The sequence below is a fragment of the Ailuropoda melanoleuca genome, chromosome 6 (genome assembly GCF_002007445.2).
Source record: "Ailuropoda melanoleuca isolate Jingjing chromosome 6, ASM200744v2, whole genome shotgun sequence".
NCBI lineage: Eukaryota > Metazoa > Chordata > Mammalia > Carnivora > Ursidae > Ailuropoda > Ailuropoda melanoleuca.
Genome location: NC_048223.1, coordinates 41,378,417 through 41,396,585, shown reverse-complemented (window position 1 = coordinate 41,396,585; position 18,169 = coordinate 41,378,417). Strand labels below are relative to the sequence as shown.

General features: G+C 46.1%; 2 protein-coding genes and 1 long non-coding RNA gene across 6 annotated transcripts in view; 2 read left to right on the top strand and 1 right to left on the bottom strand.

Annotated features, from left to right (window-relative positions):
- Positions 1-3,999: 3,999 nt before the first annotated feature.
- Positions 4,000-9,933, bottom strand: LOC109489579. The gene is made up of 2 exons (XR_002142616.2): positions 9,296-9,933; positions 4,000-5,013 (listed from the first exon to the last, which is right to left on the bottom strand). It is a non-coding gene; the product is annotated as an uncharacterized LOC109489579 (long non-coding RNA).
- Positions 9,923-18,169, top strand: part of GLB1 (galactosidase beta 1) — an 82,490-nt gene continuing 74,243 nt past the window's right edge. For 2 of the 3 annotated variants that reach the window (XM_019799458.2, XM_002919037.4), the window contains exon 1: positions 9,923-10,106. In XM_019799458.2, coding sequence (XP_019655017.1) covers positions 10,029-10,106 — 78 coding nt within the window. In that variant the 5' untranslated portion in view covers positions 9,923-10,028. Of the gene's footprint in view, positions 10,107-10,271; positions 10,400-18,169 lie in introns of those variants that run through there. The other variant, XM_034662275.1, reaches the window with a different exon arrangement.
- TMPPE (transmembrane protein with metallophosphoesterase domain) lies at positions 9,970-17,212 on the top strand. Of its 2 annotated transcripts, none has more exons than XM_019799459.2 (2): positions 9,970-10,106; positions 12,310-17,212. In XM_019799459.2, the coding sequence occupies exon 2, from the start codon at positions 12,419-12,421 to the stop codon at positions 13,760-13,762; it is 1,344 nt and encodes a 447-aa protein (XP_019655018.1). In that variant the 5' UTR covers positions 9,970-10,106; positions 12,310-12,418; the 3' UTR covers positions 13,763-17,212. The 2 variants fall into 2 exon arrangements, with proteins under 2 accessions (XP_019655018.1, XP_011223022.1); XM_011224720.3 differs by lacking the exon at positions 9,970-10,106 and adding an exon at positions 10,269-10,399.

Below are 18,169 nucleotides of genomic sequence, written 5' to 3'. Positions count from 1 at the left end.
ACAGCAGCTTTATTCATAAACACCAAGACTTGGAAGCAAATAAGATGTCCTTCAGTAAGTGAATGGATAAAGAAACTGTATATTTATCCAGACAATGGAACTTTATTCAGCATTAACAAGAAATGAGCTATCCTGCTACAAACAGACATGGAGGAAATGTAAATGCATTTTACTAAGTGAAAGAAGCCAATAAGAAAAGGCTACATACTGTATGATTGGAACTGTATGACCTTCCAGAAAAGGCAAAACTATGAAGGTGGGCAGTGAAAGGATCAGTGGTTGCCAGGCACTGGGGGGACACAGGGAGCAATAGGCACAGCACAGACAATTTTTAGGGCAGCAAAACTGTAATGGGGGATAAGTGTCATCATACGTTTGTCAAATCTCATGCAATGTACAACACTAAGCGTGAGCCCTAATGTAAGCTGTGGCCTCCACGCAATGATGTGTTAATGTAGCTTTGCTGATTGTGACAAATGTTCCACTCTGGTGCAGAATCTTGGTACTGGGGAGGGCAGTGCATATGTAGTGACAGGGGTGTCTGAGGAGGTCATCAAAAAGACGTGACTACCTATCAACCTGTGAGTTGATCACTCCGTTGTCTTTGAAATGTGGGTTCCCCATGCCTTTCCTGCTCCCAGAAGCTACTCCAAGGACACAGCCTGGAGATAGTGATGTGGTGTTGAGAACACCTGCACAGTATACCTGACAAAGCCCATGTAAGGCCACTTTATAAACTTAAGATGTGGCGGGCAGGTGCAGGGATCCACTCGTCTTGCTGCTGCCCAAGACAAGCCTTGTGTGTAAATTCCCTTTGCTATTAAACCTGCCACCCAAAAAAACAAAAACAAAAAACAACTAAAAAACTGCCACCCACCAGCCTGGAGTGGATGGCTTCTTTCCTCCATCTCTCTCTGCCCCTCCTCCTCCAATTCAGGGGCCAGTGTCAGATTTCACCCAGGAAGCTCCCCAGAGGGTTGTGAACCAAGGGAGGCTGGGCAGTATATGGAAAACCTCTGTACCTTCTACTCAATCTTGCTGCAAATCTAAAACTATTCTAAAAAATAAAGTCTTATTTTTAAAAAGAATACAGACCAGTTATTTTATACAAGGTCTTTCATTGGTGCTTCTCTGATGTTTCCTCCTGATTAGACATATATAAGTGCTTTTGACTTGAACACCACAGAAGCAATATTGCATCCTTCTTGGGTGCCACATGGGAGGAACACAATGTCTGCCTTTATCAGCGATGTTAATTTTGGTTACTTTGTTAGGGTTGCATCCATTTTCTCCACTTCATTCTTTTTTATAAGTAGTAAGTGTTTTTTGATAAGATACAGCAGCTAGGAGAAAGCAGAAATAACCTGTCCAATAAGCAGAAGAGTAGATTTTTTTTTAAAGTATGTGCACTAGAAGAATATTTTACAGCAGGAGAAAATGAAAGAATCCCAGCTACACATAACAACAGTTCAATCTGAACAATCTCAAACAAACAAACGCAGAGTGATTCCATTTATCTAGAATTTAAAAATACACTGAGGTACACAAAATATTCTTTAGGAATGCAAATAATATAGTCTGGTTCATACAAACACACAGGGTAAAACCATAATGAGAAAGGAACCATAAACTAAAACTTTGGAAAGTGGTTTCCTGTAAGGTGAAAGAAAGGGCATGGAATTGGGAGAGTCCCATGGGGATGAGGGGATGGGAATGACTATGAGGATGTCCACAGCATCATTTTTTTATGCCATATATTTTTTAAGATATTATCTTATAGTTACTTGTTATTTGAGCAAAATTTTTGAACCATCCATTCTGAATGGAGAGAAGGAGGCTATGAAGACAGCTGAGCTGAGAGTAGAGTTTGCCTGGTCCCCTGGGGCCTGCCAATCCTATTAAGTCCAATAGATGCTGTGACCTCTGCTAAAACATCATTTGGTCCTGGTTGGTCACCATTGAGGAGTCATTTCTCATTACCCTTGGCCAAGCCCCTCCAAGTCCAGCAGCTCTATGCCATTCCAGGCCACTCAGCTTTGACAGCGGGGTTTGGGAAATCTTTGGGAGCTGCTTGGATCCCAGGTTACCTCCACATGTTGCGAGTCAACTTGCCAGCCCCACAGAGAGTAACTCTAGGGGAGTAGACATGAAGGGTAGAGAAGGAGACATGAAAGATTGAAAGAAGGCCACCGGGGCTTGAGTATGAAGAGTAGGGGGGAGTGTGGAACAGCAAACGTTCAGTGTATTGCATTTGAAGAGGGAGAACACAACTTGTAGAAGGAAGTGAAACCAGACACCGTCTCGTGTGGCTGACCCCTGCTTATGGGGCCAGTCAGCCTCAATAGAGCTATGTCTAACAGTGTCTCCTCATTATAGGAGCCAGTGTTTCCCCCATGTGACTTTAATGACAAATTCTCTTTTGTATCATGATTTATTCAGTCTTTCAAAGCACTGTTCAGCATCTCCCTCATAGTAGGTCCTGCCCTTGGTGCTGGAATGCGAAGTTGAATCAGACATACATACTTGACCATGAGGAACCTCAAGTTGAGTAGAGATAAGACATCCGTTGTTTTTTATTTGTTACGTAAACCTATAGTGAACTATTGCATGCCAGGTACATACTAGAGAAACGATTATCAACTTTTCCCTCAGAGAACTCAAGTCTGGAGAAGACAGAAAAGTAAGCCTTCAATGACCCTCCCATTAGAGCTGGATTGGAGACCTGGACAGAGCACTGTGTGGGCCCCAAAGAGGGCTGCATAGCCATCTTAAACTGTTCTGGCTGCTACAACAAAATGGGTGGCTTATAAACACAGGGATTTATTTCTCACGGTTCTAGGGGCTGAGAAGTCCAAGATTAAGGTGAGAGCAGATTTGGTTCTAGTGAGAGCCCACTTTCTGGTTCTTGGATAGCCATCTTCTCACTGTGTCCTCACATGGTGCAAGGAGCCAGGGAGCTCTCTGAAGTCTCTTCTATCAGGGCACTAATCACATTCATGAGAACGCTGTTCTCATGATCTAATCATGCAAACGGCCCCAAAGACTCCACCTTCCAATACCATCACATGACAGATAAGCTGCCAACACCTAACTCTGGGGGTGGGGACACAGTCAGTCTGTAGCACTAATGTGGTCTGGAGCAGGCAGCCTAGGGCTCAGGAGACAGGTGACTCGTAAATCTGTGGTGTCACTTAGAGCTGAGTTTGATACAACAATATATAGATTGTGACCACATTACCACTGATACCTAGGAGTTAGAAAATGAAATATCTCATGGGGATGTTCAGTTATGTCAAAAGTGAAGTGGACCAGATGGATGGAGATTATTGTCTACAAGAGGGGCCAGCCCTACCTAAAGAACGTCCCCGTGCACATCTCTGACTACTGTTACCCTGAAGGGGCTGAGGATCTGGTGTCATGAGAACTTCTGATCTTTGAAAAGGAACTAGAAATCCAGATTACATAAATTCCCCTGATTAAATGTTGACAACTCTAGCAATTATACAAAATGTAAGACACTTATGGACCAACATGGTCGTTGTCAGAACAAATAGACATTCTGGCTATAACTGGTTACAACCTTCAATTGAGCCAGCAAATGACTCCGATCTTTCAGAGAAATAAGCCAGTTAGCCACAGGGGCTAAGTCTACAGGTCCCTGAAGAAGACCAAACATGAGAGGGAAAGAAACACCCCCAAAAAGTCCAGCTGAGACATTCCGGGGAAGCAGATGCTGTTGACAGTAAGGTGACAGAAAGAAGATAGGAGAACAGAGTGTCTAAAAGTCATCAATTTTTCCCCTGAAGTCAGGTCTCACTTGGGATATTTTGTTTCTAGACATCTCAAACTCCTGAAAGGGGAACAAGGAACATGGGGATATGGGGACAGGGGGATAAGGGGACAAAGATATCCTAACACTTATGACTGCCATATGGCGTGATCCACTTCCTGATAACAGTTGCTGACTTTTATTGGAACTGTAGACAAACTGTTGGCCAATTATTTCACAACTTTATCTTTTTATTGTTTCATAACCATACCCATCAGTTGGTTGCACAACTTAACCCCGGGATACAAGTCTCAGGACTTGAAGACGTGGGAAAGATAAGGATTGGCTACATAGCAGAACTACCCACATCAGTAGGCTGGAGACTTTATTTTTCTGTTTTTTAAATAACTTTGTATTTCGACATAAGAATTCCTGGATGCCCTATTCCTAATTCATTAATAGTTAACATTTTGCCTTATTTGTTCCATAATTTGCTGTCTCATCATAGACATGTAATCTATGTGTATACTATGGATAATACATATTTATATAGATGTAAATAGATACATATTATTATTACCATTTGAGAGTAAGTTATACCCCTCTACCCCTAAATGTTTCAGTGTATTTCCTAAGAACATAGCCACAGTATCATTATCAAAATTAGGAACTTTAATATTGATACAATATTATTTTTTAATCCCTAGTCTATATTCAACTTTCATTAATTGTCCCAGTAATGTCTTGCTTAGCTATCCACCCCCCCGCCCCCTCCCCAGCCGAGATCATGCATTGTATTTAGGCGCCATGTCTTCTTAGTGGAGGCTTTGTTTTTTCCTTGCCTTTAACATGGATCATTTAATACTCCTAAAAGCTATTCCAAATTACAAGTATTGTAATAGAATTTTCTAAATACTAGAAAAGTAAAGTTTGTTGAATTTTTATGCTGAAATACAGGGCAGAACTGACATAGAGACTTGAAATTTGCTGAATAGCAAAGCTTTGTTAGGACCATAAGGGGAACGAGACTGGTCAAAGGGGCTGAGATGGATTCTCGGGTGCACAAAGCCCTGTTAGCGTAGAAACACAGGGTTTTCTTCTGTTTTACTGGGCCACACATCTCTCTCTCCGTCATTGTTCTTAGGCTACAGATGAGGCCTCTGTGCTTCTCAAACTACCTTTTGTGAAGGATCAGTTTTGTTTCTGTGGTTATCAGTGCTTTTCCCCATGTTTCAAGGACTGATCTAGGAAAGGAAATAAAAATAGATTACAAAATTCACATCTTCTTTTTTCATTATTTGATTCACCTGACAAACTTTCTCAAATTGCTACAAGTTTCTAAAGACTTACTCTGAATTTCGGAACGTATCTCACACCACTGGTACTCAGACCACACTGAGAAGCACTGGTCTGTACTAGAGCATGCACCATACTTAAAAAAAAAAAAAAAAAAAAAAAAAAAATTNTTTTATTTATTTATTTGTGTGTGTGAAAGAGAGAGTGCAAAAGCAGGAGGAGCGCCAGACAGCGGGAGAAGCAGTTTTTCCCGTTGAGCGGGGAGCCCGATTCAGGACTCGATCCCAGGACCCTGGGATCATGACCTGAGCCAAAGACAAATGCTCAACTGACTGAGCCACCCAGGCGCCCTTAACATGCACCATATTCAATTGTATACGTAAACATCTTTCTCGCTGGAGGTGAGTCCCTATCCCTACAGGGCAACAGCCTTCTCGTGGTCATTTCATATCCCCCACAACCTGGAGCAGGAGGCTTTATATCCCAGCAAACTCTATGTGCACATTTGGGCAGGAACTAAAAAACAAAGAATAGGAAGAAAATACAAATTTCATATTTGTAAAAATAACTCATGCCCTAAAGTCAGGCAAAATGACTTTAGAGCCTCCATGACCTTCTAGCTATGTGGCGAGTCATTTGTGCCTCTGTGCCTCAGTTTTCTTTCTGTAAAATGTGGATAATAACATGCAACTAGGATTGTGAGGCAGAAGTGACATGCTGCTGATACAGCATTCAGCTCGACCACAACACAAAAACTAGTACTCAAATCTCAGAAACAAACTACAATCTAGACTCCCTGGGCAAGCTTTTACTGTAAAGTGCCAGATAAAAAATATTTTAGATTTTGTGGGCCTTAAGGTCTGTTTCAATGACTCCTCTCTGCCAGTATGCAAAAGCAGTTATACACAAAATGTGGAGGATGGGAAGTAGGCTGTGTTTGAATATAATTTTATTAGTGGACCCTGACATCGGAATCTCATACTGTTTTCGAATGTCACAAAGTATTCTTCTTCTTCTGATTTTCCCCCCAACCATTTAAAAATATAAACATAATTCTTAACAAACAGGCCATGCCAAAATAGGCAGCTGGCCAGATGTGGGCTGCTGGCCTTTGTCAACCCCTGTGCCTCAATTCAGTTAAGAATGCCTGCTGGGGGCACCTGGGTGGCTCAGTTGGTTAAGTGTCTGCCTTCAGCTCAGGTCATGATCCCAGGGTCCTGGGATCGAGCCCCACATCGAACCCCGCATTGAGCCCCACATCGAGCCCTGCATCGGGCTCCCTGCTCAGCAGGGGAGTCTGTCTCCCCCTCTCCCTACCCCGGCTCATGCTCTCTCTTGCTAGCTCTCCCTCTCAAATAAAATCTTGAAAAAAAAAAATGCCTGCTGTATATTATCGCCTTGGGTCTAAAGGCTGGAAAAGTGGGAAAAACTGAATCTGCCATGTGTTAAGGATTCAAAAAAAATTTTTAAACTTCATTTTGCAATAACTCAGACTTAGAAAAAATGTTGAAAAAAACAGTACAAAGAATTCCTCGTTTGAGTCCCTGAATGTCAACAGTTTACCATATTTGCTTTATTGTTCCATATTTATGTATATACTCATTTTTTCCTGAACTGTTTGAGAGTTGCAAAGGTGATGCCCTTTTGTTTCCTAAAAACAAAGACATCCTCTTATATAACCACAGTGCAAGTATCCAAATCCATAAATTAATACAAAACTATTATTTAATCTTCAGACTTTGTATCCTTATCAAACCCAAGATATTAACTTACAGACCTAATTCTGACTTCATCAACTGTCCTACTAACATCTGTATGTGGCAAATGTCTTATACTCATCACCTCTGCTAACTTCCCCAACTACCCAGTGAGACTGATACTATTTTACCAATGAAATAAAATGATTTACCAATTTACCAATGAAAACTGATACCATTTTACCAATGAAGGAACTAAGGCTCAGAAAAGTTAAGTTACTTGCCCACAGTCACATAGATAGTAAGTGGCATAGCTGGAATTTTAATTCAAGTGTGTCAGCTTCCAAAGCCCTTGCTTTTCAGTACTGGACCAGGGTTGCAGAGTTTGAAAGGGACTTCACCATACAAGGAGAAGCAGTCGGTGTTTCAGGCATGAGAAGAACCTGAGAAGGGACTATTTCTCAGTTTCTCAAGGAAATGCCCAGTGGGAAAAGAGAAAGGTGTGCACAAATGGAATTTTAGCTATTTTGTTACATAATAGAAAAGGTTTTTGAAACATTTTTAAAAGTAAAATCTAACTTTTTAACTTATTTTAAAAACAGATACAGAAAGTGACACAAAACAAATACATGACTTAATGAGTTCTATTATGGAGAAAACCCTTCCAACCGCCCTCCAGTTCAAGAAACAAAAGTCTCTTGCCTCTCAACCCCCAAAAGCCCCTGCCTGGGCTGGGTCCCAATCTCAGCTCCTCACCCCCATAGGTAACCACTATTCTTGACTTTTATAGTCATTTCTCCCAGCGTTTAAAAACCAAATTGAGGTTTTTTTAAGGATCCACAAGTTGTACAAAACAGTTAAAGAAAAAAAATTATTCTGACACTTGCTAAAATGGTAAGGAAGACTTCCTTCAAGATGCTGTAGTGGGGGCAGCTGGACGGCTCGGTGGCTGAAGCATCTGCCTTTGGCTCAGGTCATGATCTCGGGGTCCTGGGATCCGGGATGGAGCCCTGTGTCAGGTTCCCTGCTCAGCGGGGGTGGGGGGTTGGGGGGGTCTGCTTCTCCCTCTACCCCTCCCCACACACAAGCTTGCGTGCGCTCTCTCTCTCGCTCATAAATAAATAAAACCTTAAAAAAAAAAAAGATGTTGTAATAGGGGAGAGACATAGGTTTCAATTCTTTGTTGTTGTTGTTGTTGTTTGTTTGTTTGTTTCAATTCTAAGTAGAGCAAAGACAAAGACAGCTGGGGGTTTATAGCTGACCAGCAGAGTGAGGGGGTTGTGGGTAGAAAATTACAACGGGGCTATCCGAAAATTCCTGCTAAGGGCAGGTCAAAGACTTAGCAGTCAAAGTTAGGGGATGAGGAACTTGATCAGGTATCAAGGCTCAGGGAATTTTCCCTAAACTGACTTAGCAGGATTCTTTGCTAAGACCAGGCAATGCAGGCCAGGCAAGGATAGGAGGAGCCTAACTAAAGCTCAGGAGGGAATCTGTTAATGGCATAATTTAACCTAACATTTTATTTTTCAAAATAAGGAGTTAACAAAATAAGATCTTTAAAAGAAATGAATTTTGTGCTGTCAATTATAACTAATAAAGTTGGAAAAAAATAAATATATGTATATATTTAAAAGTTATATATATATACATATATATAGAAAAGCAAAATGGAACTACCTTATGATCTAGCAACTGCACTACTGGGTATTTACTCTAGAATACAAGAACACTGATTCAAAGGGATGCATTCATTCTGATGTTTAAAACAGCATTATTTACAATAGCCAAGATATGGAGACAGCCCAAGTGTCCATCAATTGATAAATAAAGAAGACATCGTGTATATATATATATAATGGAATATTATTCAGCCATAACAAAGAATAACATCTTGCCATTTGCAACAACATGGATAGAGCTAGAGAGTATAATGCTAAGCAAAATAAGTCAGTCAGAGAAAGACAGATACCGTATGAACTCACTCATATGTGGAATTTAAGAAACAAAACAAGGAAGTAAAGGGGAAAAAATAAGAGAGACAAAGCGAGAAACAGACTCAATTCTAGAGAACGATCTGATGGTTACCAGAGGGGAGGTGGTGGGTGAATAGGTTAACTAGGTGATGGGGATGAGGAACTCACTTGTAGTGATGAGCACAGGGTGAGGTATGGAAGTGTTGAATCACTATACTGTACACCTGAAACTAATATAACACTCTGTTAACTAACTGGAATTAAAATAAAAACTTTAAATAAATAAACTGGAAAAAAAATAGAAGCGATTTCCCTCTGAAACTCAGTTTCCATTAAAGCTGAAACTCTTTTAGTGTCAGTGAAGGGAAGTGGGAGTTTCAGAGCTCCTGGGGAACCAGCCAGGAAAAGATTCTGTTAACTGAGGCTGCAGAGACTTTTCCTTCCCAAGTGTAAAAAGATATAATACTATTTCACACCCATTTGACAGATTCCCAGCATTGCAAGGATACTGGGAGACTCAAGTGCAAAAATTGAAAGGTGGGAGGTGTTGCTTCTCTTACCTCTCAAAACCCAGCCGTGAAGTAGGATTCCGCAAACCCAGGTGCTTTGCAGGTTGGTAATCAAAATTGATTTTGTCACAGTTGAACCATACCTCTAAAACTAGCACAGTAGTTCTCAAATTCAAGCACGCGCTGGAATAACCTGGAACATTTGGAAAAATGCAGATTTCTGAACCTCATTCCTAGAGTTTCTGATTGAGTGTTTCTGGGTGATGCCCTGGAACTTTCATTTCTGACAAGTACCAGGTATACAGTTGGTCCAGGGGCCACACTTCGCGGACCGCTGGATTAGTTTTGCGGACAGCCCGGGACGCAGAGCTAGCATTCTATCTCCTTCACTTAGGTGTATCTGGTCTCAACTTCCCCTTCTGTCGTCTCAAAGCAGCACGGAAGCAACGAGACCGTTGTTAAAGTCCAACCCCGGGGCGCGTTATCAAGCTGCTGAAAGCCAGGCCTCCGATTGCCTGTCCAAAGGGTCCCTCCCGGAGGCAGTTGCTTGCAAAATCCAGATAACGCTATCCCGGAGTCACGCGACCGCCCGGGGCCCCCAGGTTCTTCCAGGCCCCTCCCCTCTCCCGCCCGCGGCTCTGCGGTGACGGGGCGGAGCGAGGGGCGGAGCAGGCGTGGGGCCGCCGGCGGGGCCGGTGAGGGGCGGCGCCAGGCCACGGGTCCTCAGTCAAGTGACGCGGGGCGGCTGGCCCGCGCGCCGACTGCGGAGCGGAGAGGCTGGAGAATGGACTTGCGGGGGGTGGTTCGCATTCTCTCACTACTGCTGGTGCCGCTGCTGCTGGCTTCTGCGCGCGGCCTGAGCGTAAGTCCACAGGACCCCGCGCGGGGGTGCAGTAATAGGGCGCAGGCTGGCGGGGGACCGGGCTGGGGCTGCGGCCACCCGGGGTCCTGGAGGGCGTGGACCTGGGACCCCGGAGTGCGCCCCGGCAGGCAGGCAGCTGGAGGAGCGCAGGCAGTGGACCGGCCCTCCCGTCGGGGGCGGGCCGGGCTGGGCGCGCGTCCTTCCCGGTAAGCTCTGTCGCTCGCGTGCTCAGCCCCGGTCGCCCCTTTCGCTTGGACCCACTTCCCGTTGGTGCAAGGACGGGGTGAGAGAAGGTGCGCCCAAACCTTTCCAGCTTTGCAGTTTTCCGGGAGGGGGATTCCAAGGAGCCCGCGGGTTTGGAGGGCGCCTTGGGCTGTGGCTTGAGGCGCCCTCCCTTGCCCAGTTCGGGCGCTGCGGAGCGCTCCGGAAGGAGAAAAATGGGGTCAGGAGAGGCCCCCGCGATGGGAGCGTTGGATTGATTTTCTTCGAGGTGTTCTCTTTTCAAACATCTCGTCCCTTTCTCGCCACTCCCTGCTGCTTACTTTTTTGGCTTGGATTTTCCCGATCTTCAGGGTTTGGCCGTGCAGGCCAAGGGTGGGCAAGAGATAGGCTGCAGGTGGCAGCCGGCGTTGTTGGAGGGAGGTCGGGCGGAGCAAATAGGTGAGGTGGTGGGGGAGTGCAAGATTGGCGGGAGCGGGACAGCCTCAGTTATCTAGTCAGAACTAAAGCATGGGCCCGAGGGGCCTCCAGACCGCTGCCTGGGGAGGTCAGCATCACAGTCGCGGAAAGATGGGGGCGGGGGAGGGGTGGGCAGGTACTTGAAATGGGCACTTGCCCCTTTGCACGTTTAGCGAACCAACTGTGGTTCCCCTGGATTTTGGGTGGGCTGATGCTAGGGCGTGTTTTCAGTAGAAGGAAGGGAAATTTGGGCCCGTTTACTTGTAAATTGCATCCCTTGATAAAAGGCTTTCAGTAAGTGCTTAGGCAGAGAAAAGTCACACATTTATCTAAAATCAAGGTTGAAATTTTTAAGTAGTTGAAAAACAACTGCTGAAAATAGTTTAATTTGGGGTTCTAGGGAAAGGTCACCTCAAACTGAGTGTTTGCTAACTTGTGTCTACCTCGTCTCTGGCTTCCCTGCCCCATTGTGTGTGTGCGTGTGTTTGTGTGTGTGTATGTGTGTGTAGGAGCCCCCCGGTGAGAGCTACGCAGCTGTGAGAACCACTGGCCAGGGTGGAGTTGGGGAACTGTTGCAGGGAACAATGGCAGAGAAAATGGGGGGGTGGTGGTGGCAGATCTTAACCAATATCTGGGAGGGTTGTGGGAGGAGTGAGATCAGGGCTTATGGATGAGGAGCTGGTGGAAAGGACAGCCCCCTGGAAAACGGGTGATGTGCAGCACCATCCAGCAGGGTGGTACCCAGAGCCTACACAGGGAGGCCAGCTTCACCCCAGAAATTCTTATGTCAGGGGTCTAGGTGTCCTTCCTGAGCCTGGAGCTTCAGAAAGATACCAGCAAACTAGCTTTCCATGATTTCCTTGTTTACACATATATAGAACAGCGGTTCTCAGACTTTAACTGTCCTAGATATTAAAATAGAAAAGTTTAAAATATTAATTTATTTAAGAAATAATAAATCATTATATGTTAACAAACTATATCTTTTGAAAAATAACAATATTTCTCCCCAAACCTTGGGGGAAGAGTGGCACTGTTTTACATTTTTGCAAACTTCTTTTGCGCCTGTCATAATAGATGATAGTCGGGTCCATTCAGTCTTGCCATATCACATGTCATGGAGCCTCTGGAAAACTCCACTGTACGCTCATGAGAGAATGAGAATGCAAAAGGCAGTTATAGCTTAGTATTATTATGAACATAATTTTGAGTAAATGTACCTCCTGAAAGGGTCTCCCTGGACCATACTTTGAGAACCGCTAATTTAGAATAACTTTTTTTATTATTTAAAAAGAAGTCCATATGCTTTGTGGAAAAACTTTTAAAAAAACTATAAGAAAATGAAAACTGCCCATCATGTTACAATCCGCTATGTTTGTATTTCAATAATAAAGTGTAGCAACCAACTGGTATTTGAGTGGCTTGGATTCAAGGCGGGTTGAGTAGAGTGAGTGGCCTTCAGGTTTTGAATGGGGACAAGGAAGCTCTAATATCCCACAAAGCTGACGCCGGTTCCTGGTTGCAGGCGGAGCTGACCTGGAAACCTCTCCTTGGCCACTGTCCTTTCTAAGGAAATCACCTTCCAGAGCCTGCCCACACAGAACTGGCAGGGGACCCTCTTAGGAGCAGAGAAAATGGCGATCTTCAGGCAGCTGTCCTTGGGTGCAAAGGCTGCCCTGGCTGCTGGCACTGTCTTCGTGTCCATGATTGTGTCCCGCTCCTATCTGGCCGGGAACCTTGAGCTCAGGGCCTGGCGTTGGCTGTTCCGCCTGCAGCTTGCCCTGTTTGCCAACTCACTTATGCTCATTGGCTCCCTCTACATCTGGCGTAGTGCAGTCAGCAACCTCACCCACTCCCCAGTCGCAGAGTCTGCCTGTTTTCAGCTTTGGAAGATGGCTGTTGTAGCATTTCTGGCCCTGGCCCATTCCAGTTTCTTCACCATGCTCTTTTTAGTGGCCGAGGAGCCCTATCTCTTTTCCTTGGCAGCCTACTCCTGCCTCGGGGCATACATCATCATGGTCTTCTTCCTCTGTACCCTCAGTGGCATGGAGCAGGCCTACCAGCTCTTGGCCTGGCACAGTGGTAGGGTCGTGGGCAGCCTTGACAAGACAAGGAAGCTGGCGGTCAGGCCGGCCCTGGCAGTGGCAGTGACCGCCGTGCTCAGCGTGGTTGGGCTCCTGAACGCCGCCCAGCCCCCAGCCGTGAAAACCGTGGAGGTGCCCATTCATCAGCTGCCTCCCTCGATGGACAGGCTCAAGGTCGTGCTCCTCTCAGACATTCACTTGGGCCCCACAGTGGGCAGGACCAAGATGGAGATGTTCGTGCGGATGGTGAATGGGCTGGACCCAGATGTCACTGTGATCGTGGGTGACCTCTGTGATTCAGAAGCCTCTGTCCTCCGCACCGCTGTAGCTCCTCTGGGCCGGCTGCACTCACGCCTCGGCACCTACTTCGTCACAGGGAATCACGAGTACTACACGTCAGACGTCAGCAACTGGTTTGCGCTTCTGGAATCCCTGAACGTCAAGCCCCTTCACAATGAGAACGTGAAGATTTCGGCCACGGGGGCCCAGCACGGGGGTGGTGAGGATGAGGACTGGATCTGCTTGGCTGGGGTAGACGACATCGAAGCAGACATCCTGCACTACTCCGGCCACGGCATGGATCTCGTCAAGGCCCTGGGGGGCTGCAGCCCCGACCACACCACTGTCTTGCTAGCTCACCAGCCACTGGCTGCCAAGAGAGCCCTGCAGGCTCGGCCAGATATCAACCTGATTCTTTCCGGGCACACGCATGCTGGGCAAATCTTCCCCTTGAACGTGGCAGCCTATCTCTTGAACCCCTTCTTCGCTGGCCTCTACCAAGTGGCCCAGACTACATTTGTATATGTCAGCCCAGGCACAGCCTACTATGGGATACCCATGAGATTGGGGAGCAGGGCGGAGATTACGGAGCTCATCCTGCAGCGGGCTCCCTGAACCCGGCCCTGCCTCCTATGCCTCTTCAGTGCCCTTGCCCTTCACCATCCATCCCTCCTTAAGGCGGGTTTCCTGCTTTCCCCCTCCAGCCTCTCCTGCCCAGCCCTGCCAATGCACGCTTGGTCACAAGCCTGGCTTGGACAGTGATTTGTGCTGGGGCTGCCTGGCAAGTTCAGGCTGGTGGACTCTGCAGAAGGCCAGTTACTTTTTTATACGTATCTGTGAGGCCACTCAAGTCACATATATAAGAACGAGCAACTATTTCCCAGATGATGTGGAGAAAGCTCTCCTTCTCTGCAGAGCTCATAAGGCTGAACTGAAACGTGGGGTTGCTTGAAAGGGATACCTCTAGAAGGCAGAACAGAGAGGGACACTGGCATTTTTAAACCCTCTTTAAGACTTAGGCGGTTTCCAGGATCATTGATCCAGAGCTTTCTGGGGAAGGGGCAGCATTGCTAGGTAATCTGGGAGAACAGGCAAGAGGGAGGCCCCTCTGGCTGCTGGAGAAGAATGTTTCCTTTTCCCTCTTGGTTCTGTCAGAGTCACCTTTATTGAGGGCATCAGCCAAACCCACAGGGACACCAGGCTCAGGCTGTTCCAGGCCTGGAGTGCTGCTATTTTGTTGCCTGTGCTCTTGGGGATCGGGGGTGGGGTGGGGTGGAAAGAAACAGGAGCACAGTGGGAGGCGTTGATAATAGTACTGCTGCTTAGGAATTCGGAGGGGGTTTGCCTCCCTGGTCTCCTTTCATTCAACACTTGGGTGAGGTAATTAGGGTAGGCTACTTTGGCCTCCTTGAAGGTGAGAAAACTGAGGCAGAGAGAAGCGGGGTGCTGGCGACATGACAGGGTATGTAGGAGGCTCTTGGCCAGAAGCCGGGTCTTCCGCCTCCCTGTCCACAGTCCGATGCTTAAGGAGCAGTACCTGTGACAAGTGAGTGTAGGACTCAGGCACATACAACTGCGCAAAGAGAATGAACAAGGCTCTAGAACCTGATGGTCTCTCAGGGCCTGGAAGGAAATTGGCTCCTTTCAGTGTATGACGTCTGTGACATTGGAAGAAGAGTTGAGAAAGTGGAGCCCTCCCACCCCCCCCAGGTTTGGGTCATGTGTTTTATGAGAAACTGAGGTTTGCTCTCTATCAGGGGAAGTTGAGGTTGCATGGGGAAGTGGCGGGGCTTTGTGCTCTAGCAGGGCCTCGAGACCTTCCCTCCCCCTGGCCCCTGGCTGTGGAATGCCAGGATTGTCTTCCCTGCTGGGTGACTTCCACGCCAACACCCACCACTCCACCCCTCACCCCGTCCTGACCCCATCAGCGTTGGCCTAGGGCTCTGACCATAGAACCATAGCACCATGCTGCTGGGCTCTGGATCCTCTGGAGTGACCTTACCCCATTGGCCAAGCCTCTTGTGCCAGAGGCAAGACACCCTTCAGCCTAGGGTAGCAATCAATAACCTGTCCTGTTGGAAAAGGCCTCATTGAGAAGCCTGGGGACCTGGGCTCAGCATTGACCTTTTTGTAATTGAGAGTCTTTCTCCAGCGGGGGACAAAACACCACTCTGCCTGGAGAAGCTCACCGTGCTGCTCATGGGTCAGGTGGCGTCCGGCAGATGACTTGACCTCACTGAGCCTCGGTTTCCCTCACCCGAAAATGAGGATAATTCTGTCTACCTCAAGATTGTTTCATGGGGCTGGTATTAAGACGTGGAGTAAGGTACATGTGGCCCAGTCCCACAGGAAGCGCTTGGTGGTGGTAATATTTAAACATCACATGGGGCACCCTGGGGAGCAGTGCTGGGCACAGGTGCCCAGAGAATTTATGGTGGCAGACCTGGGCGATGCTGCCTGCAGCCAGGACCAGTGACCTGTGAAAGCAGCAGCTGCTGGGGGTCTGCTTTCCTTGGTTTGTGTTACGGGGTCCCTGTGTCCCTGGCCAGAGGGAGTGTCTTCATTTTCCTCCTGTCTTCCTGGTGTATAACAGAATCCTAGGTGATCCCGGAGACCACCTTTCTTGTTTGCAGGCAGTTCAGATATTGACAGCGAGCTTTCCGGGCAGATTTAAAATCTGTCTTTGAGTTGATGTTTCAGTGGTTTCTTTATTTTGTATCCCCTTGTGCTTCATCGTCCTTGCAGCCAGGAGTAAGTTTGCAGAACAACTTATTCAGAACTGAGGAAGGGACCCTGGCTTTTCTTTTCTTTTTTTTTTTTTAAGATTTTATTTATTTATTTGACAGAGATAGAGACAGCCAGAAAGAGAGGGAACACAAGCAGGGGGAGTGGGAGAGGAAGAAGCAGGCTCATAGTGGAGGAGCCTGACGTGGGGCTCGATCCCATAACGCCGGGATCACGCCCTGAGCTGAAGGCAGACGCTTAACGGCTGTGCCACCCAGGCGCCCCTTGGCTTTTCTTTTAATACATTTGCAGATGGTGGGATTATGGGGAGGTGAAGTGCTTCACCCGGGGCGGCGGCCCAGCTCCCTTACTCCCACTCCTTCCTCCATGGCGCTGGCCACCCCTCACTGCCTCAGGAGGACTGCTCTTCTAAACCCTCTCCCTTCCTTGTGACCTGACCCCATTTTTTGGTTCATTCCAGTTGACTTTCCAGTTCCCATTTGTTTCGATCTCACCAGACTGTTCTCATTGGTGCCATTTGTCGTCCAGCCTGAGGTGCAGCTGGTGGTGGTTGACTTGCCTGTCTTTTTGGACCTTTTTTGTCAGTGTTCTGAGTGTCATGAAATTAGCTTCCTTATTTTTTCATCTTGCATCTTTGTCTCTTCTTTCTCCTGAAGGCCATCATTTTGCAGTCTTGTGTACCCTTCGACTTGTTCTGAAGTCCTTGCTTGACTGATTTCTTTCTACTCCCAGCAGTAAGACAGGTCCATCCTACGTGTCTCGAATACTGAGCAGCGCCTTCTCATGCATGGTTTATATCCCATGGTGAGGTTGACTTGTTCCCAGCAGAGATTCCTCCGTTCCTGTGCAGATGTGGCCCTGGCAGGCCGCTCTTCACGTCACCCTTTGCACCTGTTCCCTGTTCCTCACTCACTTACCTTCATTGTTTTGCTTGTTTATGGCTGGGGAAGGTGATGAGGAACATTTTTGAAACTTGAAAATTCTTTCAGTTTCCTTTTAGTTTCTTTTTTTTAAATTTGTTAAACACAAGTTGAAATGTAATGCTTTTTATTACATTAGCATGTGAAATATACTATTGCTATAAAATCTCAATAAACTAATTCTGTGTCATCCTTTCCAAACATCCAGCCATCCTTTTCTCCCCTTATTTTGTTTTAGACTTTCTATTGTGAAAAAGTAAAAATATTCACAAAGTAGAGGGAATAGTATACTGAATCCCAGGTTCATCATTCAGTTTCAATAATTATGACTGTCTTGCTGTACTTTCTCATGTACCACTGCCCACTACTCTTTTTTCTTTTTTGGCTGGAATATGTTAAACCAAATTGTAGAAAACATAACTTCAGATGCACCTGGGTGGCTCAGTCAGTTGAGCATCCAATTCTCGATTTCAGCTCAGGTCGTGATCTCAGGGTCCTGAGATCGGGCCCTGCGTCAGGCTCTACGCTCATGCTTGAGATTCTCTCCCCCTCTCCTTCTGCCCCTCCCCACCATGTGCACGCGTTCTCTCTCTCTCTCTGTCTCTCAAATAAATAAATAAATAAATAAATAAAATCTTTTTTAAAAAAGCACATCCGTAATGTCATTGTTTCCAATAAAGGTAACAGTAATTCTTTAACATTATTTAACACCAAGTTAGGGGGTCTGGGGCTGAAGCTAGGGCTTCTGCCTCTCAATAAAAGTGTGTTTTTCCCCTGACTCACGGTTAAGTAGTTGTATCTGAGTACAGGATTGAATGGAAGTAACTGTGCAGAGAATTCATGTTCTGTTTTTCCTGATTATGTCAATTGTCTTTTTCTTTTTATTGTGATAAAAAAAAAAAACAGGTAGTGTAAAACATCATCTTAATGATTTTTAGGTGTGCAGTTCGATAGTGTTAAGTATATTCACATTGTCATGAACCCCACCCATTAAACAATAACTCCTCTTTCCCCCTCCCTGCTGGCAACCACCATCTCTGGGTACCTCGTATAAGTGGAATCAAACATTATTTGTCTTTTTGTGACTGGCTTATTTCACTTAGCATCACATCTTCAATGTTCATCCATGTTGCAGTATGACAAGACTTCCTTTTTAAGGCTGAATAATATTTCATTGTGTGTGTGTGTATATATATATATATATCCTACATTTTGTTCCATTCATCCATCAGTGGACATTTGGGGTGTTTCCACCTCTTGTCTATTGTGAATAGTGCTGCTACGAACATGGGTGTGTATATATCTCTTCGAAGTCCTGATTTCTGTTCTTTTGGATACATACCCAGAAATGGGATTG

Bases quoted from the DNA above. Each gene is read 5' to 3' on its own strand.
- TMPPE (XM_019799459.2), top strand. From the start codon at position 12,419: ATGGCGATCTTCAGGCAGCTGTCCTTGGGTGCAAAGGCTGCCCTGGCT.